We start from the raw sequence: 25,785 nt of genomic DNA, 5'->3' as shown, positions 1-25,785 counted from the left end.
TCTTACTTTCTCGCCTCCTTCAACAGCCCTTTTGCACCAAAAGAAATGTTCACATGAAGTTCTCTGAATGTATTAAAAGAAGGAAGGGGATGGATACGCAATCATTTGCACACACACCTAAGAGAAAGTTAAAAATCTGGTTTATTTGAAACTGTGAAATCAAAGTCCAATAAATAAAATGCTTAACATCAACACTGGACACTATGTAGGAAAACTCTGGTAAGACTGGATAGCTCCTTTGGTGCCCCGAGCATCGACGAACCATGAAATGACTTCCCAGCTCCCCACAGCCACACTGTTCTCTCGACAATCTTTCCCCATTCATGGCAAGCCTTCCCCAGACACACACTGCCCAATTCCCCCATGCTGAAGTCTCACCAGCACCAGCAGAACTGCCCCAGAGATGACAGGGCACACAGGGCCGAGGCTGTGAGAATGAGTGCCTACATTTCAGAACTTCTAGAGAGCATATCCCTCTTCCTCACTCAAAGCCCTCTGAATAGGTTTCATGAACTGTGCTATGGCCAAGTATATTCTATTTTTAAATTTTTAATGAGCAATTATTAGGCTGTAAGAACACATTGGTTCTTAATCACTTTTTGGGGTGGGGGGTGCAACTGATCCCATAAATGTTGTTTATGTTTGTTTAACACCACTATTAAATTACTAGGTCTTTCCAAATAGCAGATTCTCTCTAAGTAACCATATGCTACATACACATTAAAACTCCTTGAAGCAATCATATGAAAATAGTAAGATTTTATCCAAAATATAACTCCAAACACAACTTACAGAACCACAGGCAGGAAGTAACCAAATTCTGCTAAAAATGTCACACCCTTTCAAAAACAGCAATAAAACATTCTGTATGTGCTTTAAAAACCATGGCACAGGGCAAAAGTATGCTTACTATCCTAAAAAATAGAAATAAGCGTGGGCATCTCACCCTTTCCTTGTAACACTGGCACAAGTGAACTCTTTTCTTAGAAAAGAGGGTGGGGAGAGGGGGATGAAGAGGAGGAAATAAAACCAACACATCTTACAGGTTATTTATTATGGAACTGGCTGTTAATACTGGAGGCACTCTTTGACAAGCCAGATGAAAACAAGCATATCCAGATAGAACAGTACTCAACAAGGCCTTAATGTGGCCACCAGTTTGTGCTTCAACTCAAGTGAACCTTCCCTACAGCTTTTCTATAATCTGCAACAGAGATGTTGGTCCATACTGAAGGTAAGGCTATTTGGGTTTTATACTACTGTGATGCTCTCTATAGGCCAACAAGAACCAATCACTACATGAATATCCTCGGCTCAAGTACCCAACAGTTTAAAGTCTTGATGCTACCAATTCATCCAGTTTCAGTCTGTACCATTTCTGACACAAGGGACTTCAACCCAGGGATCTAATTTGCTGGGGAGTAAACTACTCAGTTACTACCTCATAAAACAGCAATTTAAAATGGCAGACCTTCCACCAAATTTGGGTGATATTTGGATAGGTAAGTGACATGCACAGAGGTCATACACTCAATGTATCAAAGCACTCTCCAAAGCAGCTTTGTTTTTTGAAAAAGAAAATAAAACAAACGCTGATGCCAAGCTTTGAACCATAGGTACTTGAACAACCAGGCTTCAACACCAAACAAAAAGGATAAACACTTCTGGTTAGCAAGATCTATTTAACAGATAACACAAACATTTCAAGCCAGTTCACTATAACACTTCAATCGGCACCCGAAAGCCCCTCAGTCCTCACCATGGTAATACTCAGCAGGAACTACAGAACACCAGACTTAACTGGCACAGGTATTTTGACTGAGGAAAAAACCACAATGCCATGTATTTCACTGCTACCAGTGCACCGGGAATTTGAAGGGGCAACGGATGCAAAGGCCGCAATCACTTCTCGAGTAGATAAACCAAAAGATAGGTCAAAATATCAGGACTTAAAAATTCATATACTCAAATATATGTTATTTACATCGTTTACCTCGTTATTTTAACCAACATTAACCCACAATTCATTACTTAGAAAAGACAACATTACAGAAAAATAAAATAAAATTTGGTTTTAACAGGACAAGTGTTTTACATGGTGGTATAAAAAATGTAATGGGAGCCTGGAGGGGAAGAAAAATAAATGGAAGTGGAACAAAAAAAAACCCATCACAACAAAAAAACCCACAACACTACCCCCAGAAAAGGCAAAAAGCTAAAACAAATTCCAGATGTTTAAGTCTGAAGGTTTTAGCTTTTAAAATACACAACTACGTGTGCCTTTCACAATAACAGTCACAAGTGAACAATACTTTTTGTACTACTGCACCCTTCAACAGGCCAGTCTGCAAGTCAAAACAAACAATATAATAAACTGCTAAATTATAAGTATGCAATTATGGATTACTTTTAGCTGTTATAAAAAGCTGGGTTACATATCCAATGGTCCAACTTTTAAATTCAAACTGTGCTTAATGTTTTTTAGTTCAGACATACTGAAACCCATCAGCACAGATGGTCTGTGATGTTTTACTGCCTTTAAGCATGTATTCCTCATTTTTCCAAAGAATGATGCAACATCAATTTTCCAGGCACATAGCAGCAAGGAAAGTAATTCCACCTCTTTCTTACAAGGATATGGCCTCTTGTGAAAGTAGTCCAACAAAAACTGTTTCTGTGCCTCATATGAATTGTGATCATACTGATTAGGATCTACTGCTAGAAAGCGGAGATCCTCACTAGAAGGAAGCTTCCTCATCTCAGTCCTAATCTTTTGTCGCTTGAAAGGCACTACCCCTGAATTCACTTCGTTCTCTGGAGACAGAGCTATGCCAGTACTTAAGCTCGGAGGCTGCTGTTCCTTATTCCTTTGGTCTTCTGCAATAAAGCAGGAATCTGATTGCTTTCTTTTCAGTACCACAGAAATATGCTTCTCACCATTCACAAGCAGCAGCTCTTTCTTCTCAGTACGTTCAAGCTGCATCTTCAGGCTCGAGTTGGTGTCTTTGGGGGCACTTCTACAACGGAGCAGATGTACAGCAATAGCTGTCAGAGTCATATTTCCAGTGTACACACCACAACAGTGGATGCACTTGAAAGCAGGAGACTTTAAAATCGTATGCACAGTCGGCATTATATGATGCCGCTCTTTCAAATGCTTTTCATAGGTTTCTCTACCAGCAAACGTACCTAAGCAAAAGGGACAGGTGAACATTTTTCTGGTGCATCTCCTGTTCGTTTGTGCTGTCTGAGGTTTCACTTTGATGTAAACAGGGACAAGAACTGTTGAATATATTCCAACAAGCACTGCCAAATGTACTTCTCTTTCACCCATGTCTTCATCTGGTAGCACTGTGTTGAAATCGAAGTGTGGAAACACAAGGCCACCCTGAGCATCGTTACCTAGCTGAATTCCTCTGTTGCTGTAACTTGCATGCAACTGCTTTCTCCCGTTGTGTGCAGTTTTATTGTGCTCCACGAGGCTTTTTAAGTCATAGAAAGTTCCTGTGCAAAACAAGCAAGATAAGCCATGCATGAAGATATGTTTCATGAGCTCTTCCTCACAGAGAAAACATTTACAAGCGTAACACCGGATCGTTTTTTCTGTCATCCTTAGAAAGGGTGCGCAAGCAGCAAGTTTGTGAGGTTCTGGGGTTTCTACTTTCACTTCACGTGGTTTGTGGGCCACCTCCATGTGCACCTCGTAGACATTTGATGGGAAAAGCTCGTTACAAACAGGGCAGGTCTTCCACTGCTTGGCCTGTCTGACAGCCAGGCTTGTTTCAGGAGCAGGCGGGGAAGCCTGCAAGGATACATTCTCAGAAGTCAGAACCACAGGAGGAGAGGGAGCACTGGCTGGTGACTGGGACAGCTGAGTCACTGACCCCGACTGCATGAGCTGGATGGGCACCTGTGGAGGTGTCACAGTTGCTACTCCGCCACCAGGAGGTACAGGCAAAGTAACTGAGATGGGGGTCAGTGTGTACATTTGCATCCCATTAACCTGCTTGGCCTGCATGAAATGCCTCACTATAGGGCCCGCAGTCAAAAAAGCTGTGCTTTGAGAAACTGGAGGCTGAACTGGCTGATTTACTGGGATAACTGCCGGGGCAACAGGCTGATTAAGCTGAAGGAACCCAGGTCCAACAGGCTGTCTGACAGGAACCACCCCAGGGGCAACAGGCTGGTTAAGCTGGAGAACACCCGACCCAACTGTCTGTGCCACAGGAAGGACCCTAGGATCAATGGGTCTGTTCATGTTCCCAAGTGACTGGTTGACAGACAAAATTCCTGGAGCAACTGGCTGATTCACAGAGAGGACTCCTGGTGCAACTGGTTGATTCACAGGGTTGACAGGCTGAGTAACAGGGAGCGTTCCAGCTGGAACTGGACTATTTATAGTACCAATGGGTTGATTAACAGGAAAGAGCCCAGGCATGACAGGCTGATTAAGAGGAAGAACCGCAGGGGCCACAGTTCTATTTACGGTCCCAACAGAATGATTAAGAGGCAGCCCATGAGAAACAATGATGGGCTGGGAAGGCGATGGCTGAATACAAACGTTGTTCTGACCCATGGGAGGATTGCTGGGCACAAGAGTGACATGCGAGGACCTAGTGGTGGGAGCAGAGGTGGTTTGTGGGACGCTGCCAGAGGCACTTGGGACGGTCGCTGGTCCAACTGTATCCTGAACTGCTTGTATCTGCACCGTGCTCTGGTTTTGATCAGTCTGTGGAAATGCAACCTGGATGCAACCTGGAGCAGTCACGGAACCTGTTGGGACAGCAGCAAGCCCTGAAGATGGAGCAGCAGCTGCTATACCTTGGACAGGCTTTGGAGCAATATACATTTGTTTCGCAAGTCCGGGTTTCTTAATATGTTCTGAAATCAGAGATCGAAGTTTGTTCTCCAGGTCTCTGTGTGTTTCAGCTGTCAAGATATGGTACATTAAACAATCTGGGCTGTTTGCAGGAACATTACATTTTTTACAGTAGAACTCAACTGAATTTGGTGTACTTTCATCACATTTCTCACCAAAATATACATTTACTAAGTTGTTAAAATGGTTCATCAGTACATGTTTCTTCATATTGTAATACAAGGTGTCTGTGAATTGACATTTTAGACATGTGAAGTTTATGATGTCACTCCTAAATTGTTTCATGCCATCTAAAATGCTGACTGTATAATTTTGTATTCGTTTATTAGATGAATGAAACATCCGGATGTGTTTTCCCACTACTTTGGGATGAGAAGAAAATGCACATTTTGGGCAAGAAACCACCATCTCTTGGTCCACTTCATCCTCATGGTAACGATGCAAGTGATTCTTGAAAGAAGTAAGCAACTTGGACGAAAACTTGCATAAGCTACAGCAGTATGGCTTTGTTCTGTATCTCTGCAAACAAAAGAAAAACATCCACTTAGAAACTGCCAGCTCCTACATCACACTGGTATCTGTTTAAACCCACACTATCACCTGTCAAAAATTCCTTCACTGGACACATAGTATACATCTTGTCAAGTTTCTTCTGGTTTTGAAAAGCAGTTTTAAGATTAAATACTTAAGGGGAGAAACATTTGCGCCTTTTTTGTTTCATTATAATTTACTAAGAAGCCTTAAATGAGTTTACTCCTACTCTAGTTCACAAGAAGTAATTCTGAAGCCTGTTTTTAAAGACAGGAATCACAGAACAAGCCAGGAAGAATTTGTATCCCACTGTACATAGGAAGTTAAGCCTTAGCAATTAGGAATAGTAGTCCTTTTACTATGACACTTCAAAAGCTTTATTTAGTTCAAGGCCAGCTCCTATCTACTGGACAAAAAGAGAACAGAGAGAACAGGCAGGGATTTTTTTCTGTATTTCAACAGCCTACTCTTATCTGAAAACTCTCCAGAAGGACCTTTCCAACAAAGCCATAAACAACTGATTTTATTAAGAACATTCCTCTGCAGCCAAAATTATAATAGAAAGTAGTAAAAGCCCCTTCTATGATAAAGCAGCAATGTATTAGCTCATACATACAATTTGTATTAACTCACACATACTGGGCATCCCATCATAGTAATTTCTTCAGGAAATTTCCTCAAAAATGCTCAGTATAGAGAATACAGATTCTTCTCAGGGAAGTATTTTTAACTGTTTAAGAATTCATCTATCGTGCACTAAGCAGTGGTTTGCTCCCTCAGTTATATGTCATATGACAGCACTGCTTTTCATATCCATATGAACATTTTTTGTTCTTTCTGAAAAACAGGTATCCCCATCAACCATTCTTTCTGATCAGCTTCCTGGGAAGTTAACCCTGGCTCCTGCCAAAAACTACAGAATCAGTCACAGAAACATCCATGTGACAAATCTGTACTCTCAAACATCTAGTGGAATCTGTCTGTTCCCTCAGACATGTTTTTCACCTCACTGACTTCTGCCCCTCATGAAATAGAGCCCAAAGAGAACAAACGGTTCTGCCACTACAGCATCCAGCCTAGTTAGATCACCCACACACATCTCACTGACCTACCATGAGGAACAGTAACACAACACATGCAGGTGGGTTTTTTTGCCATGTCATACAGCCATGGAGGTTACAGTCAGCCATCTACAGACAACCCAGACAGCCACCTACTAGCAGTACTAGGAGAGTCTCCTGATGATAACCAAAATCTAAGCTCCAAATTCAAAAGACTGGGTCAGACAATGCCACTGGCTGGCTAAGGCTGCTGAAGAAGTACACTGCTAAGAAATCACTGAATTACCTTCTACTTACACTCTTTAGGTGTCTAATCTCAGCTGCTACTAAACAGCAACAAAGCAAATTACCAGACACATCAATCTTCAAGCAATTTGCCTGGAGAAAGGCCACTGACAGTAATGAACTAATGAAGCACACAGAACATTACTAGAAGATAGGCCTAACTACTTCTGAAGGAGTAAAGTGACAAAGAAAAAATTCCAAACAATTCTCTTTCAACAGAACAGAAGCATGTGAAGTTTACTGCTTTGATATTCTCTGTATGAAATAGAGCTCTTCCACACAAACACTGTACAAACCATTCTGTCGGCATGTTCTCCTTGCATACTCATCTGCTTTTTCTGTTCACAAGTGCTACCACAGTCTACCAATGGTATCCCAGTTTTATAGAGAATTTGACAAAATAAGAATTGCAAGCCACTTAGGAAAAACAAAGCATCTTGGAGATTGACCAACACAACCTTCATCTATAAAAATGGAATCCAAAAGAAGGCTTATTAGAAACATCAAGGTAAATTCAATTAGTCCTCCCTCAAAGAACCTACCCCGGAACATTTCTACTATGTAGTCTCACATTCCCCACAACCTAGAAACATGCAGAAAGACAGGACAGCCTCCAACAAACAAAGTTCTTCCAAAACTGTTAATGTCTCCCTAAAAATAGTACAAATGGTGGAAACCACCAACTACACTTACACAGACATCTTCTCCAGCCTACTGAGTTTACAGGAAGAAACAACTTATTTTCCCCTGACAGCAACAACTTTGGAATACAACATCCTGAAGGACCGACTTCTTTTCTCCCAAATCTAGGCAGCATGATACGTGAATGATATATATCAATAAACCAAAATTGTTTAAAGAAAATGGATAGGAACAAGGTTAGCATCCAAAAGACAGTTTGGCAAATCCATTCCAAGAGACTGCAACATATTACCAACTCTACACTGAATTTCATCAGATCAGATTCCAATCTCCTTTTTTGGGCAGATATAACTGGTCATGCTGACTACCTGACTCAGGACACCTATTTCTCCCTTCTGGTAAGGGACCAGGTCTCTCTGCCTTGTGTCCCTCCAGACAACAGGGAAGAAAGAAGCTTCCCTCTCTAGTGCACAATTTTTAGTTATTTTCCACTTTCATTGAAATAGCTTATCATTTTTCCTAAAGGACTGGCGATGGAAGACAAGCTTCACCTAGTCCATCTTCATCCTGTTCTTCCCTATTTCATGTCTGGTGAGGAAGGGGAACCTCTGCTGCTCATCTAACACAATCTCCCAACACTGAACTTCTTTCTTTAGTCAGAAGGTAAAGGCAAAAGAGACAGAACCAGCAAGAGCAGAGCTCAAATAACATGACTGGGGCCAGAAGATAGACCTAGTAAAGAGAGACGTTTTTCATGTGAATAAAGAATAAATTAAAAAGGAGGGGAAAAAATAGAAATCATCATTAACAATTAAGATTTATTCCATTCACCTAAACTAAAGGCAGTATTTAGTAAACATAACTGTAAGCCTCATCTGAAGTGGCACTTAAGAGCCTGGACACAATTTATCCCAACTCAAACAAAAAGTCTCATTTGACTCACCCACAAAGTCACGTGAACAGATAAACTTCCAGTTGTAAACGTGAACTCAAGTTCAGACATCGAGAAATAGGAAACAAAGCAGACAAAGGTCCTGAAGGGTAGAATCCTACTTAATGAGAGCTTGACAAAGACAAAGCTTTGTTTGGTCAGCCAGTATGCTGGGGGCTGAAACCGCTCCACTTTGAAATCTTAGTTTGCTTTAAAGATAAAGGCAGATGTTTTAAATATGGTACAAAACAGTCCTGACAATCCCCCCACCACACTATTCTAAAGCATCACCTTTTGATTCAAGATGAAAAGAGCAGACACACCCACTGCTGTTCAGATGCCAATGACAGGCCTTCCGTATGGAGGCAATGAGGGGCCCCAAGACTCTTCACTAAGACTGACAAGTCCACCTTTTTTACTGGATATACTCCTCCGCTCCACACTGCATCGTAGAAACTTGCTACTATATACAATTATAGAATTGTTCCTCTCAACCCTGCCTTTCTTGCAGAGTCTAGCTATACAGAACTAAAAGCTGCTTCACATACACAAATCTAACTGGAAAGAGCTTTCCACTGCCACCCCATACCAAGCCACTAATAATAATTTCATCATAATCCACTTGCATCTATGCAATCACATTTTCACCCTTCCAGAAACAGGAGCCATGTTGTACACAAAAACATAAGACTACATGTTAGATTAGGCTAAAAATGCAGAAGATTAGTGTGACATCTTAAACACCGATGTTCAAGGCTGTATCCTTCAAGACAGCAAATGGCAATTGAAGTCCTCATAACCAGCTACATTACAGGGAAAAGCAAAGAGGAAATGTAAGATTATTCCCTGACTAACAGCACTTAGAAAACAAATATTAAAGCTGTTTTTTCCTATTAAAAAAGCTGCCTCCCAATTTCTGAACATCGTAAAATTCAGCAATTCCACAAAACACGTTTACCCAAAATTTGTGCCATAAACATACATACCTTCCTTTTGCCCACAGGCTCCCAAGGGGAGACATCACTCCATGAAGTGTTACAAAAGTAGCTTTCACCTGCATCAAAACTTTTAAGATTCTAAAAGTAAAATAAAAACAAGAAATTAAAACAAGGCTTTTGCAGTCTGTTCTGAATATAAAGAAATTCTCAATAGGAAATAAGGAAAAATAAAAAAGAAAAACCCACACAAAGAGAAGATGACTTGGAAGTCCATACAGCATTCAGATACTGGTCCCAAAACTCCTTTCAAAGAAATTACTTCTTTGACCATCTTTGATTTATTGTAACTCAAATGTTTGTCCATATGACTGCCTGGTAATAGAGTAGGAATTCTGAACATTTCATAGTTACTGAAAATAATATAGGGAATGAAAATATTTACACTTGAATTCCACTGCTTCCAGTGGAATTCACAGTGAACACAAAGTATTTTCTCCCTCTACCTTCCTCCTCCTTCATCAGTAATATTTCATTGCTTACTTCCATTTATTAACTTACCACTATGGTTTACCTTGCAACAGGTTTTAGTATTAAATCTGCATGGCAGTGTTACACTTTTAACTTGGAAAAACAAAAGACATTCACAGAAGCTGATTTCCAAGAGCTGCTTTTCCTGAAGATGCAAAGACAACAATATTACCATGTCTGCAACAACTCTATCAAGGAAAGCAACTTTCCTTACAGCCTTCTTCTAGTCAATCCCATCAGAGCAGTTTATGTTCCTCAAGCCAAAGCCAGCTACTACCCTAAAAATGCTAAGTTCATCTCCAGTTTTCTGAGACCCACACATATTTAAACACAACCTTAATCGGAGAAAAAAAAAAAAAAACAACAGAACAAACTAGATTCCTGTTTACTGGGCATTTTTGAAGACCCTAGGCTACAGTCAACAGAATGCCTTGGATGAAACACAGGCTACAAATCCAGGCTTTACCCACAGAAAACTTGCACCTCTTCTCCCCTCACATTCTTCCCTTCCACAAATCCCTCTTCACTCAAAACTCTGCAGATACTTAGAGAAGGCAAAATGTTTCCACCTCTGTACCAAACTCCGCTGCAACAGCAGAAGCAGATAATAAATAACATTTAAGATCAGATGACCTTATCAAAGGAGTGGAATTCACTAACCTAATAGTTTGTGTTATGTGAAATTTAGAGGCAATACAGAATATACTTGGCAACAAAGAGAAACAATCAAATACAGAATCCTACTTAATTCTGTAGGCTCTGTCTACACTAGGCTCTTGTCCACACATGCAAATATGAGCATTCCTGTGTGTTCAACAGATTACAGTAAGACAGAACATCATGCCAGTGATAATTTGATTTAAACTTCATTATTCAAGAATTTAGAGAAGCGTAGCTGAGTCTGCAATACGCTGTCTAGCTTTTTCAACCATCACGTATGCCCAAGGAGAATCCAGAAAAGCTCAGGGCAACCATAAACAAATCCCGTGCAATCTAATCAACACCTATGAGTCACGTATTTGCCCTTCAGCCAAACCTTTAAAATAAACAAACGAACAAACAAAAACAAACCAAGAACACCTTATAAAGATCTCTTGCATGAAGCAAGAGAAATCCCAGAACTTTGGAGAACTATTCTTGATAGAGAAAATGAAGAGACTTGAGATTTACTAAAAAAGTTTCAGCTGAACATGCTGGAGTGAATTACACACTGTTAAAAAAAGATTTCTTAAAGTTTATGGCTCATCTGAAACATGTTCTATTTTTGGTTTGAGAGACAGGCTCCTACACTCAAACACCAGATTCCCACAAGCCAAACACACGTGACAATATGTCTAAATAGTTTTCCTGAAATGGCTATTTCCTACAGAGAAATATCTACTCATAAAAATAATCATTCTTATCAATACAATTAGTAAGTGGTGCAAATGGCTGTTGTGAACACTTGCTTTAAACAGAGATCCACTAATTTGTTATACCCTTCCCACATTTCTCACTTCCAGGAGGCGAGGAAAACAGAAGGGAGAGGTAACAAGAAAGGAACAAAGCCCTCTGAGAAGCCTGACTAATCCTGATGCATAATGGGTATTTTTAGGTTGATGAAAGAAACATTTTTAAACGAAGAACTGTTCTCCCCTCTGTATTAAGACTATCATGGTTTTCCAGAACAAAAAGATAAAAAGCTCAGAGTTTAAATGAAGACACAGAATCATAGAACAGAATCATGGAATGGTTTGGGTTGGAAAGGACCCTACAGATCATCTAGTTCCAGCCCCTTTGCCACGAACAGGGATGGCACTCACTAAACCAGGTTGCCCAGGGCCCCCATCCAACCTGGTCTGATACACTGCCAGGGATGGGGCATCCATAGCTCCTCTGGGCAACTTGTGCCAGTGCCTCAGCACCCTCTGAATAAAGAATTTCTTCCTAACATCTAATCTAAACCTCTCCTCCTTCAGTTTAAAACATTCCTGCCCCTTGTCCTGTCCCTATCTGTCCGTATAAGAAGTCCTCTCCCTCCTTTTTATGAGCCTCCTTCACGTTACCAGAGGGTTGCAATGAAGTCTCCCCAAAGCCTTCTCTTCCCCAGGCTGAAAACCTGAAAACCCAGCTCTCCCATCAGCATCAGCTTCAGAGCAAAGGTGCTCTGGCCCCCCAATCACCCTCATGGCCCTAAAAATCACATTATGTTAGAGAAGCTGAAACAGTTTATTAAAGGAAAACCTCTGACCTTGCAGTGGGCTTGAACACACTACTTGGAGAATCAAACTAGTACTCCAGCCAAAATGCTCATGGTTTTCTTCCTAGCAGAGATCAATTAGCCTAAAAACTAACCCATTTGGTCTCTAAGCTACAGGGAGATACTAGTCATACATGAAATTCCTTCATCTTCCTCACAAACTATTGTCCAGTATCATGCCTTATTACAACAGTGCAAGACCAATTTCAGGACCAGACGCAAGTCATGTTTGTATCATACCATATTTCAATCCATTTCTTACACTGTCCAGCCCCTTCATGGAGTCCAGACATCAAATCTCAGTATCTGAGACAACAAACAAACCGAAGGTACTTCTCACTAGATGGTCTTCAAGGTCCCTTCAAACCCAGGCCATTCTATGACTCTTAAGTTTTATTAAGGCCTCACACATCCCATGCTACCAAAAAGAAATACCATCATCATATGAACCAAGTACAAATCAAGCTATAGAAACCATTCTTCCTGCTGCTGAAGTTGTACCAAAACCAGCCCCAAATTACCTGGAAAAAACAAACTGAAGTTATGAACTTGGTTGAGGGAGAATTATTTGAAAAAAAAAAAAAAAAAAAAAAAAAAAAAAACCTAATATGGTATTTTTTGGCCCAAATCTCTCTTTTCCGCAGTGGAAATGTTTGCCAGATTTCCCACCACCACAGGTTATTAAAAATGAAGCAAAACCAACTAAAGGCACATTATACATATCCCCAAAAACCCAACCAAATACAAAACAAATTACTACTTATTTACCATTGAAGTCCATGCAACAATCAAAGAGACCACAAGAAATTTCATAGTAAAAATCTGTCACCATCAAAACATTCCTACTTCAAATGGTCAAGACAGACCCAGGTTCTGAGTTAGAAGTGTGATTACAGAACAGTATTAACACAGTAAAAACAGCAAGTAAACAGAAATTACTAGACATAATTTTCCTTGAGCTATTACGACATTTACATATATACAACATCGTTCAACTGCAATAACAAAGAATGTTCCAAAATCAGTTATGCATGTAGTCTTGAACAATTTTCTTCCAATAGCTTACTTACGGAGTTTCAGAAAGAAACCACTGCAAAAGACACAACAGCACCCTTATAAAGTGTTAAACCTACTTTAGTACTGCCATACAGAAGCAATCAACCTCTTGACTACAGTCAATGCGAAGTCATGAATATACTCAACAGCAAAAAAAGCCTGTGCACCAGCTCACTGAAATACACCATTGTTAAGAAATGGAGTTACATTGCTATGTTTGCACCTTTTCTGGTATTAGGTTTGCCAATCTGATGGCGCGCATTCTTTCTGACTGATGCACGTATTTTCTTCTGGAAGTGGCAACAATGGTACTAGGTTCATCTTAATTGCCCCAGTACACCTGCATATATTTTTTAAGATGCAGAACCAAACTACAACTCAGTAAGACAATTTTGGTATTTTTCACTGGACACAAAGTTTAAAGGCTTATCCATTTTCAGAAATGCTGACAATCTTTATGTCCCTTCAGAGGCTTGCCCTTGATATGTGATGGGGTGTCTTTGAGGAGACTCAAGTCCTCATCTGCTTGAGATTTTAAAAGAATTAAAAAACGTTGCTACATAGCACACAAACAAAAACTCATTAGTCTGCTGTATTTTTTCCTCAAGCTGTACTGTTTCCTTTTGTTGAAACATTACTAACAGAGAATATAATATGCAGCACCATCTATGACACATCTTGTTAAGAAATACGGCCTCTTGCAGTGTTACATACTAACACACTAAATTCCTCCCCTGGCATATGAGCAGTCAGTAATGAGTAATCCCTGAAGCAAGGACCCCCCCATAAAGATCTATGGCAGAGCATTATACATACACCAGAAACTGAAATATTTTTCAGGAGTTTACATTTCAGATTGGTTTATATTTCAAATCAGTTTACATTCTTTCAAATGCTTTACCTTCAACAATTCCCTGCAGCTGTCAAGCCCAAGATCCACAAGAATGTCCTTCACTTTTTTTCGAGCCTTCCTTATATTATCAAGGTTTTGAACGGGAATTTGAAACATTTTGCACTTTTCCTGGGGGAAAAAAAACCACAAGAACCAAAAAATAAAGAAGAAAAAAAAAGAGGAAAAACAAAAATAAAAATTTTTTAAAAAAAGGTGACAAAATCCTTGAACACAGGCACTTGCATTTAACAGTGTTAAAATAAGAACTAAAATCTGCAAAGTCATAGAATGGAAATACTTAGATTAGAAAAGACCTCTAAGATCATATGAGTCCAAACATTAACCCAGCACAGTCAGTCCACCATTAGCCATGTCCCTCATCACTACACCTATGTGTCTTTTCAATACCTCCAGGAATGGGGACAGAACTACTTCCCTAGCCAGCCCATTCCAGTGCTTGGCAACCCTTTTTCTGCAGAACGTTTTCCTAATAACCTCCCTGGTACCACTTGAGGCCACTTCCTCTTGTCCTGTCACTTGTTACTTGGGAGAAGAGACCAACCCCCACCTGGCTACACCCTCCTTTCAGGCTGTTCTAGAGAGTGGTAAGATCTCCCCTGAGCCTCCTTTTCTCCAGACTAAACATCCCCAGCTCCCTCAGCCACTCCTCATCGGACTTGTGCTCCAGACCCTTCCCCAGCTTTGTTGCCCTTCTCCGAACTCACTCCAGCTCCTCAATGTCTTTCCTGTTGTGAGGGACCCAGAACTGGACACAGCACTTGAGGGTGAGGCCTCACCAGTGCCAATCACTGCCCCAGTCCTGCTGGACGCACTATTGGTGATACGGGCCAGGATGTCATTTCTTAAATGTGAAAACACAGAATCCTTAAGCCAAAGAAGTGGGCTCATTAATATTTCCCAGTAGATCACCTGACTGATTTTAAAGGAAATACAATCTGATGGGGGGGGGGAAGGGAGGAATTCTTTACATTTCTTCTATCTACAGAAAATTCCAATTTTTTCTCTCAGATTTCCTTGTGTCTACATGGCAGGAACACTGGTTTTGTGGGTTTTTTGAAAAAGAACATGAACACCACAATTTTATTAAGTTCTATTCAGAAAATTACTATCATCTTGTTTAGGAAGGAGAAATTCAACACCTTTCACCTTGAAGGTTAGCATCAGGATGAGAAGTCTCTTTGATAATTTTGTTTGCTGTCATGCATGTACATGCTTAAAATGATTGCTAGTAAAATCTAGATTTCCTGCTGAAGTTTCTACTTTTATAAAATTGTAAGGTGTCCATCCCCCTGGGCTCAGCTTCAAAAGTATGTCAACTGCCTTTGTCAACTCCTTCCTAGATTACAGCCAGATGCAATTTAGACTGAGCTTTAAGAAACTACAACGGACAGAGAAGGCAAAACCTAACCCTAAGCCTGCACTGAAAAAGGTCACTGAAAGCTTCCACAGTATTCGGTGCTTAAACACCTAACAGAGCATCCAGGAGCATTTACAACATCTTAGTCCTTATTGCTAAACAATTCATCCATCCAGGACACACTTGAACAGGAAAAAGCAAAAAAAAAAAAAAGGAAATCCCCAAACAGTACTTCAGCACAGACGGTCTCAAATGTCTTGAAAAGCTGTACTTTACCAAAAAAAAGCAAGCTCCCTGCCAACATGAAAGCTTTACTTTGAAAAAACGGTAAGACTTTCATGCAAATAGTTGCAAAATCCCCATCCGCACCAGACACCAGGTACAAGCTAAGCCTCAAAAAAAACCCAAAAACAAAACAAAAACAAAACCAAAAAAAACCCACAAAACCAAAAAAAATAAAAACCCACAAACCATATTAAAAAAAGTTCTAGTCTGTATGTAACCCCCCCAAACCTTAATTTATGTACAAAACATACAACTGAGGGGTTTAGAATTAAAATTCAAACAACTCACATAATATTCTTCCCTTCTTCTCCCCCGAAAGGAAAGGTGTGTAGAGAGAAATGGAGAGGGAACCCCATTTGACAGATGCTAGTCTTGTTTTCTAACGTTTTTTATCACCAGGAAGTTCAGAAGACATTCTGATACAACTGGGGTGCATGTAGACCAGGAACCTATACAGAATGGAATAAAGCAGAGTAACTGGTCTGGCATTCTCTCAAAATGCAAGCAGTAAAAATCTGACATAAAATATTCTTTCCAAAGTGAAGTCCACTGGGAATTTGCACAGTGTCTAGTTAAAGCTTTATGATCAGTCCCTCTATGACAGCAGGTTATGGACATCAACTCCATGGTCCAGTGTGGGTAACAGAGCTGACTGGATGCCACCAACCACGCTCAGATCAGCCAGAAGGAAATGCAGTTCAATACATTAGGCTTCCCTGGAAACAGTTCCCCCATCTCAGTCTTTCAACTCACACATTGATGCTACTGAAGAAGGTGAAGCAGGTATTTGTCGAGGCATGTCCAGCTCACAAATAAGAAACAGTCTACAAGGGGTAAAGTATGTAACATCCATGCACGTCAACAGTTTTCTTAATCAGTAATCATTCTGAAATTGAAGTTATTAATCCAGGAGAAAAAAAAACACACCAAAAACCCACCATAACAAAAAAAACCCCTTGAATATCAATTATTTTCCAGTTTTCAAGCAGTTGGTCTTCAATCCGAAGGCCAGCATGTGCAATCACATGCAATGTTATTCAGTAGGTATTTAAACAACCTGCTTGGGAGTAAGGATTTTAAATTGCTCATCTCACACTAGAATCACAGAATGACAGAATGGCTTGGGTTGGAAGATACCTTAAAGATCATCTCGTTCCAGACCACCTCCCATGGGCAGGGACACCTACCACTAGACTGGGTTGCTCGAAGTCCCATCCAACCCAGCCTTGAACATTTCCAGAGATGGGGCATCCACAGCTTCTCTGGAAAACCTCTGCCACTGCCTCACCACCCTCACAGTTAAGAATTTCTTCCGAATATCAAATCTAAACCTACCCTCTTGGAGGCTCTGTATCCATTAGACCAGCACTGCCCCATCATAAAGGTCAGGAAAGATCAACCTTCTAAGCTTATTCCCTCAAGCCCTCAGTTTAATTTCTTGATTATTATGCAGTTTATTACCCACAGTTTTATACTAATAATTTATTTTTCCTGTATTTTGGACATTCTGCAAGCTTTAGCTTGCACTTTGGTTCCGTGCATTTGTTGGTCCCACATCCCATTCTTAACCAGCAAATTCAACATGAAAGGACTACAGTAAAACTGAGTCTTGATCATTTTACCGCACTGCCTAGCTAAAAGACAAAAATTTATCTTTCACTGCTTTTAATTGTTTCCCAAAAACCTGATAATCCATTGAGTTTTCAGACTGTGCCATTTCATAAACAGAACCAAGGCAATTTTATAGCAAAATAAAATAATTTTAGCAGCTGATGTCTCCAATTTTAAGAAGTCCATTCAACTCTTGCTCAGGCATTTTAGCCATCGAGCTATTCCTGTATTTGTTGCTTATTTAGATAAAATCTCCATAATGATATACAAAGGAGAGTTTTATTCAACACTACAGGTTCCTTTCATTTCTACATTTGTTACCAGATTGCAACACCCAACTAACTACATTTGGCTTTTCAAAGATCACAAACGAAACTCTTCCCTTCCAACAGTACTGCAGTATTTAAGACTAGCCTAAAAGACAAGGTAACAGTCTGCACAGTATCTTAGCAGTCAAAGACAGTTTGCAAAGTAACTATCTTTTACTGTAATTTCTCTGCATTAAAAAAAAAGCAAAAACACTAACATTGCACCTCTTCAAAGTGAGAAGTCATCACAAAATGCCAAGTTCCTATTCATTCTACTTCTTAGAACCATTCTCATTCACCTTAGGAACCTCAAGAGGATATCCAGTCCAGCTTCCCACAAGCAGCCTCAACCATTAATTGCAGCCAGGGCACTCTGTTTTGGCCAGTCAGGTTTGGCAACCTCTCTGGGCAACCTCGTCCACTGACAGACTGCATTCACAGTGAGACCTTTTTTCCTTATGTGAAATCAGCACCACTTTCATTTGTGTTCCTACAGGAAATAGGATTTGCAAGCAAATTAAAATGGAGTTGGTATGGAGCTGGCACAAGGAAGATGCACATATGTGCCTTCAATGGACATGCAAATGCTTCCAGCAAAATCCAGTGAACTAGATAATCAGGCATTTTTAGAGATTACAGGAAAAGAGGCATGCTAGAATATCCGGAGAAAATGGCTGTAAGGTAACCCTTTTAGACACCAGGTAATCTGTACAGAAGCAAGATCTCCAGATGTGTTCCTAAGTTAGCCTTCACTAGTCTGTTGTTCATAGAACTGTTCAGAGTAGGGAAATTATGAAAGGCTCATGGAACTTTGTCCTTTCATATTATCTGCCTTGAAAATGGAATCATTCTTAGTTTTTATGACTTATCTAGTAAGTGTCACTAGTAACTGAGAAAGAGATTTTTATAAAGACTTTGGTCTTTATAAAAGGTTTGTACCTTTATAATTGGTTTGGAACATCTGGGTTGGAGTATTTTCAAAGGTTTGTTTACCAACTTGTATTTCACCAGTTATCAGAACTGACAAGCACCCATAATGAATTGTTTTCATTTTAGTAAACTCATGAGAAGTTGATAATTCACTATTAGCTGAGATAACAGTATAAACTGCTTCACCCCTGAAAGTGAAATGAAAGCATGTGATCTATTTCTAGGAATATAAGGAACAAGAACACTGGATGGCAGAGAGCATCTAGGAGGACAGGCACACTGAGGAACTGCCTAGAAGAATGCAAGTTTGGCTTGGCCATGCCAAATTTTACCATAGTCAATTTTGTTTTGTTTCTGATAAGCTTACAAGTCCTCTAAAAAGTCACACTTGGCTATGTGCTCAACCACTCATTACATGGTCAGTTCCATTTCCTGGACTCTTATCTCCACCTTCTGAAAGAGACCTAACCAGATTTACAAGTACATCAGCACCATCAAAGCTCATCCAGCCCACAGAGGGAGAGGGAAGAAAGCTTCCTAAAGAAAAAGAATCAACTGATTAGAATGGATGCTATTCTTGTTCATTATTTAATCTGTTGCAATTAAAAATATATTCTAATAAAACTTACGAAGAGCAGTTCTGGTCAACAAAGTAATTCAGCTTTATCATCTCATATTCAAATTTCTATCCATGTGCAACTTGATAGAAATCTCAGGTAAAAGATAAATAAAAATTTAACTCTTCTTTGTCCAACTATATCAGAAACCTCTGGGCATCTCAAATCATAGATCTCCTAGAGTCACAATCATTTTGCTCTTTTCACAGCTACAAATCACCTGTTAAAAAGGTCATCCTGCCCAACACCAAGACAACCATCATTCAACAGCTGTGAACACAATGAGCACTAAGGTATGTGATGATACAGATGAAGATACCTGCATCTTACCTACCAAACCAAACCAAATTTAAATAACTATTGGGATGATTCATTAACACACATCCAAGTCCCTGCTATCCAAGACTGGTGAGAAGAGATGAAGGGACACTACCACTTAAACTCACAGTCTTCCTAAAGCACTAACTCACACAATGCTTGACTCTCTTGGGAGTTCCCTCTGGGGACTGACTCGATTTTGAACCCAGCAGGATTCAAGTTCATCCTAGATGACGTAAGCATGTGCATGGAGCCCACTCGAATCCTGCAAGATCTGTCAGCCCCATGAGTATGTGAGCAGAACAGTCAAACCCCAGCCTACTGCATTTGTGCTGCACTCATCAGTTTGGTATGACCCCAAGACTTGGCACTTTACAAATGCACACAACAGTCCACAGCACAAATAATCCAAAACCTTAACAAGTTAGCAAGGGGACAGAACTGAAAAAACAACCCAGGGCTGTGCAGCAGGTTTCAGAGGAAGGACTAAAGTGTTCAAACACAAGCCAGCTCTACCAGCACTCAGTAAGACTTAGCCCAAATCAAGGCGTTCCCAGTGGAAATACGTAAGGCATAACAACACTGTGTGCGCTCTTCCTTGTTCCTAAAGATTTGCTGTAATTTGTGGAGGTTGTTTTTCACAAAACTTCCATGAAAAGAACCACAGGAACTATTACAGCTTATCACATACAGTATACCTTGTAATAGGTCTTATTACAGCTTACCACATACTTTATTTCTTACCCTGTTGCTCTAAATATTGTGCTAAAGAAATCCCCCCTTTACTTGATCAAAATTAAAGAGAAAGTTTATTAACAGGAACACAAGGATTTCTAGAATATAGATTCAATATCCCAACAGTCTTTTAAAGTATTTCATTACAGTTCTTTACAACTCTTTTTTACAAACACAGATTTTTGATGACAGAAAACTATTAATGGCAATAACCAACTTCTCCCCAGTAATTTACCTGTCAGAACTTTATCAGCTGAAACCGAGTTGTTCATAACTTTGACAGTACAGGACTCTGAACGGCTGCAGCAGGAGTCATACACGTGTCTTTTATTCCGTTTACAAACCAGGACAACTGGAACTCCCCATTACCTGCTCTCGACCACAAAGCAAGCGCACTCAAATGGTTTTCATGGCTTGCACTGCAGGGGTTGTGTTTGTTTACGTTATTCACAAACTTTTTTTTTCTGAACGTATGCATTGCTGAGGCACCCCAATATTATTTAACGTAATTTTGCATCCCATTAACTGATTCCTTTAACCGGTGATGGAAGTGCTGGTTCTGCACGTGTGCCATTCCTGCCCACGCTACAGTTTCCCACAAACTGTTTCAAATCAAAGCATTTCATTAAACGTAATTGAAACTATTCATCCAGACTTCGAGACAACCTATTAAGCTGGTTCCTTAGACACCCATCGCTGAAATGCGACCTGCAATTAAATAACCAACACGCAAGAAGCGCGGTGCTAACGAGCTATTCACAGCCCGCAGCAGCGGCGAGGCAGCGGGAGAAGTTCCCCGTGCTAAAACGCCTCACACGACGGGGCCACGCCGGACCCGTCCCGTCCCGTCCCGTCCCGTCCCTCCCCGCCCGCGCCCAGCGCGGCCGCTCCGAGCTCGCAGCGCCCGCCGAGCCGAAAGCGCGCAGCCACCGGGGCGTTCACCGCCCTCCGCCCCGCCCAGCCGCACGTACCCGGCCGGGCTGCAGGGGGAGCCCCCGCCGCTGCTGCTCCTCCTCCTGCTCTTCCTCCCGCTCCTCCTCCTCCTCCTCCTGCGGCGGCCGCCGCCGCCCGCCGCGATCTCGCGCCGCCGCCACCCGCCGCTCACGGCTCCGGCTCTGCCCCCGGCGCTGCCCCCGGCGCTGCTGCCGGAGCCGCCGCGCCGCGGCCCCGCCCCGCTGCCCCGCCTCCCGGCCCGGCGGCCGCGCTCAGCGCGCGCCCCGAGGGAGCGGCGGCATGGCCGGGGCCCCGCGCGCGCCTCGCCCCGCGCCCAACTCCCTCAGCGCCCGCCGCCCCGCCGCCCGCGCCGCATCAACCGCCAGAAAGAGAAAATGGCGCTCGAGCAGGCACGGGAAGTGACGTCGAGCCTCATTTGCATGCCAGGCGGCCAGCCAATGGGGAGATAGTCGGTCAACGCTCCCATTGGTTCCCCGATAGAATGGGCGTGTCTTGGGGGGCGGGGCCTCAGGTGGGGGCGGGGCCCAGCCCTGGGGCTCACCCGCGCCCCTTCATACCTCCAAGGGGCAGCACTGAGCGCTCTCGCGAGAGCCGTGACGTCATCCCGGGGAGGAGCTTGATGACACCTTGCCAATCACGCGGGGTTGCCACGTGACCACCCAGCCCTGGTACGCCTGGGATGCTGGGTGGAGCCTCATTTGCATTTGCTGCATCCTGGAGGCCCCGCCCATCCCTGCTGGCCAATGGGGCAAGGCGAGGCCTGGTGGGAAGGCTCCCCATTGGTGGCGCTTCTGTGGGCGGGGCTGGCACGCCTTGGCGCCATCGCGGGCTGGGCTGGGGCGCCTGGGCCTGGAGCAGCAGGGGCACGGGGTGGGGCCTGCGCACGGCGGCCCCTCTGGTGATGGCGTCTGGGAGCGTGGCACTGCCACACCAGTGGCACTGGAAGGCTCTGAGATGTGATGGAAGACACATCACTGCAAGCCTGTCCCCTGTGCTCTGTCTACCAGGCATCTCCATGTCTGTCTGCTAACGAAGCTCTTGCTCTTCCCATGATGGCAGACGGTTTCTGATGGACACAAGATGAAAATAGAGCCAACCCTATGTGCAGACGGGCAACAGCCGTACCACAAGGACCAAGACAAGCGACCACATCAGCAGGATGGGTGGCTATCCACCTCCAAGACCCCTGGTGTGGCTCTGCCACCAGAGCCAGCAGGAGGCCAGTCGTGGCAGGAGACCGTATAGGGCCATGCTGGATCCCATCCTTGGCACATCAGGACCTTCTCCCTGTGTACCTATCAGCTTCCTGGCACAGCTTTCTGTCTTCCCCACAAGGTTGATCTGGCTTTGCTCAGGCTGTTCCCGAAGGCTGCACAAATTAATGACTTCAACTAGAGTCAACTAGACTTAAGTGTTCACCACAGGAATGAGACACTTATTGATGGAAGCCAAGGGGGATTTTGCCATGGGCATCAGCAGCCATGTGATTTCACTGTTGTTCTATACCCAGCTCACACACAGGTCAATGTGTTGGCCAGTGCACATCAACACCTGTGAAGACTACAGCAGCAGACTGACTGGTATCTTCTCCAAAATTAATACAAATCGAACATTCACATTGACAGAAAAGTATTCTTTTTTTGTTTTTTGCAGTAGTGGCCGCAAAATTTATTTGCCTTTGTAGTCAACAGTCCAATAAGTACATTGAAACATAGTTCTAATTTTTTTTCTGTTAGTAAGTTCCTTAGCCATGTACTTTCAGCACCAGTGTATACACAGTAAGGCTGTAGGTAAAAAAGGGGCAGCCATCTATGAAAGATAAATTATCCATAGTAGATATAGGACCACGACATAAAAAATTGTTACTACACAGTGCAAGGAGGGATATGTCCCACTTAGTTTAAATGTAGCATTTAAAATAATGGTGTTAACTTCTCTCTTATCATTCATAAAGTATAATAATTGAACATGGCTCTGCCAATATAGAAAGGTCCAATGGCTCCCACATAAGCAACAACATTAGAGTTCCATTGTGACAAACCCAATAATTGCAAAGTGTTTCAAACAATGGATGTGTTACAAAGATTAAGTAAAAGGTTAAGAGAAAACATTTGTGAAAGGGTTTTTCATAGCTGAACATTCCAGCAAAACTGTGGGATATGTCCTCATTTTCACAGAACCCCAGGATGGTTGAGGTGGGAAAGGACCTCAGGAGGCCATCTAGTCCAACCCCACATTCCCAAGCAGGGCCACCTGGAGCCAGTGGCTCAGGGTCATGTCCAGATGACTTTTGAGATCAACCAGTGTTTTCTATCAGTTAGTAAAAATGGGAGCTACTTTATAGAGGGGATAAATTAAATGTACCCACATAATAACTTTAGTTGTAAATCTGTTACCTGTTTATTGCCATCTGCCAAATCCTGCAGTGTGCTCACCAAACTCGGGTCATGTTTAAATCAGGTGGAGTTGGCACTCATTCAGCTGGGAAGGGAGGTTACATTACATTGCAGGACTGGCATTGAACTGTAGACATTGGAAGTAGGTTTATCAGCCACCAGCACATGCCTAAGGCTTTCCAAAGTGAAAGCTGTGACCAGGCTTCAAATTGCTTCCCTTGTAAAAGAAAAACCAAGAAGGGTAGCAACATGCAAAATCAATTCAAGAAGAGGATTTGGAAGAATAAAAATGGATCAATGTATGTATTCACCTTTCCTGCAAGTCAACAACAATTTTGCAATATAAAAATAAGTGGGCTTGAAGACAACAGAGTGAAAAGAAGTCAGAAACACACAATGTGAAGAAGAGTAAAAAAAGTTTAAAAATCAGGTTTTCTTAAATAAAAGTAATAGCTTTGATCAATCAAATCCAATGGATTAGTAATTTTCTTTGGGAATGTATTTGAAGATTAGTACTTCTCCAACTAGAGGACATCAAGAAATTTGGTGTATGTAACTTTGCTGTCATATGAGAGTTAAATATTTGTTTAGATACCTTAACAGGTTACATTTAACAGTAATATATTAAGTAATATTTTTGCTTATACTGTTGGGCAGTTCAGGTCTGGAGGAACGGACAACAGCAAAAGAGCACTTTGGCAGGTCACAGTGACTTCTAAATGCCTTAGCCCTGTCCTCTCCTTCCTGTGGGCGAAATTCACAGCTTTCAGCTCTTCCCATTAGCTGTCTCCAAGCAGAACAGCGGGAGCAAAGAGCACCTACCTGCAGGTGTACAGCCAGCAGCTGGGTTGGCAAAAGGGACTCCTCAGAGTCTATGGGAAAGTCAGGAGAATTAACTTCTATAGCTGCCTTCCAGGTCCTGGAGTAAGATCCCAAACCAATACTGACCTAGATGACTCTTTTGAGGAAGTGCAAGAGGATGGAGGGGAGCTCTGTCTTTTTACAGGGATTTGCAGCGAATATTTTTTCCCTTCAACTCTCCAGTACATTTTCTACATCAACTTATATTAATGTAATGTCCCGTTGATTTTGAAGAAGATGCTGCAGCACATACCAGTCTCAGTGACCATCTTTAAAACTGCCTGATGAACATGTTCATTGGTCTATTCTAGATGTTTAAGGATTGATGTAATTACTTTACACTTACTCTTCCCAACAAGCAGAAGTTGCAAGGTCTCCCTTTGCATAGTCTGCATGTTTAATTTGCCAGAAAAAGGTGTTTCATTGCTTGTTGTAGTGTTGCCATGATTCTGGAGAAACAGAAGACCTTGGAAGAGTTTCCAAAGGAGCCATGTGCCAAGCCTCCCATTGCAACCCCACTCTTCTGCTCCCTGCAGGAGACCTTCTCAAATTCCACTGAAGTCTAGAGAGACTTTTACTGAATGTAATAGCTTTTCAAACAAGTTTTCATCATGAAAGGAGGAGCTTCTCTTCTAGAAGAAGAAAAGGAAGCCAAGAAGCAAAGTGCAAAGAAAAGGCAAAGAACAATGCCAGGCAAGCAGAAGTTGTGCGAAAAGGAACCATATTTTAAAAGTTGTATTAGTTCAATATGAATTTTTTTATATGAGCAAAATGTAAAGATTCCCAGAGAAAAAGTTTATCTCAAATACTTGTGATTCTGGCTGAAGCAACATCACTTTTTTTACTAAACAAAATGATGTTTATCAAGATAGCTTTACCTACAAAAAATTAGACTTAAAATTACTGCTAAACTATGTGATTATTTGGCTAAAGAAAGATGGATCTTAAAAATCCAGGTTATGTTGTAGAAAGGAACTAATTATTCAGACAAGCTAAGAAGGAAAGGTAACTAGAAAAGAATGAAGAATCTTTTCAAGTCAGTCCACTAATTAGGATCTCTGATACTAGTTGACACTCAAAATTATTCAAATTAATTTTTAGTATTTATGAATTTCAAATATCATTGGGAAATTTTCAGTTTCAATTACATTAGAAGCATTTTAGCCAAATTTGAAGAGAGCATGTCTAGAAAGATTAAATCTCTCTCATTTTAAAAAAAATCCTAAAGTCTGTACAGTAATGCAGAAAATCTACTCCTCAGTAGGTGTAAATATTCTACTTTAAGAATTCCTTTAGAAAATACAATTCAGTCTACTTTTCATAATTTCACAAGAAAATGTTTTACAAGAAAATGTTAGAAAAAAACAACCACCAATGCTTTTGCCAACACTTCGCACATACAAGTCTGAT

The 25,785-nt window shown here is 41.5% G+C and overlaps 1 protein-coding gene across 4 annotated transcripts; it reads right to left on the bottom strand.

The window, feature by feature from the left end:
- Window positions 1-123: 123 nt before the first annotated feature.
- Window positions 124-21,234, bottom strand: ADNP2 (ADNP homeobox 2). 4 transcript variants are annotated; one of them, XM_039550123.1, is made up of 5 exons: window positions 21,136-21,234; window positions 15,934-16,094; window positions 13,992-14,111; window positions 9,316-9,405; window positions 124-5,398 (listed from the first exon to the last, which is right to left on the bottom strand). In XM_039550123.1, the coding sequence occupies exons 3-5, from the start codon at window positions 14,097-14,099 to the stop codon at window positions 2,432-2,434; spliced, it is 3,165 nt and encodes a 1,054-aa protein (XP_039406057.1). In that variant the 5' UTR covers window positions 14,100-14,111; window positions 15,934-16,094; window positions 21,136-21,234; the 3' UTR covers window positions 124-2,431. The 4 variants fall into 4 exon arrangements, with proteins under 4 accessions (XP_039406057.1, XP_019141123.1, XP_010396863.1 ...); XM_019285578.3 differs by lacking the exon at window positions 21,136-21,234 and adding an exon at window positions 20,400-20,970; XM_010398561.3 differs by lacking the exon at window positions 21,136-21,234 and adding an exon at window positions 17,864-20,355.
- Between the last annotated feature and the right edge of the window lie 4,551 nt (window positions 21,235-25,785).

This window comes from Corvus cornix, chromosome 2 (genome assembly GCF_000738735.6).
Source record: "Corvus cornix cornix isolate S_Up_H32 chromosome 2, ASM73873v5, whole genome shotgun sequence".
Lineage (NCBI taxonomy): Eukaryota > Metazoa > Chordata > Aves > Passeriformes > Corvidae > Corvus > Corvus cornix.
Note: the sequence above shows the minus strand (reverse complement) of the source record. Positions and strands in the feature narration are given on the sequence as shown.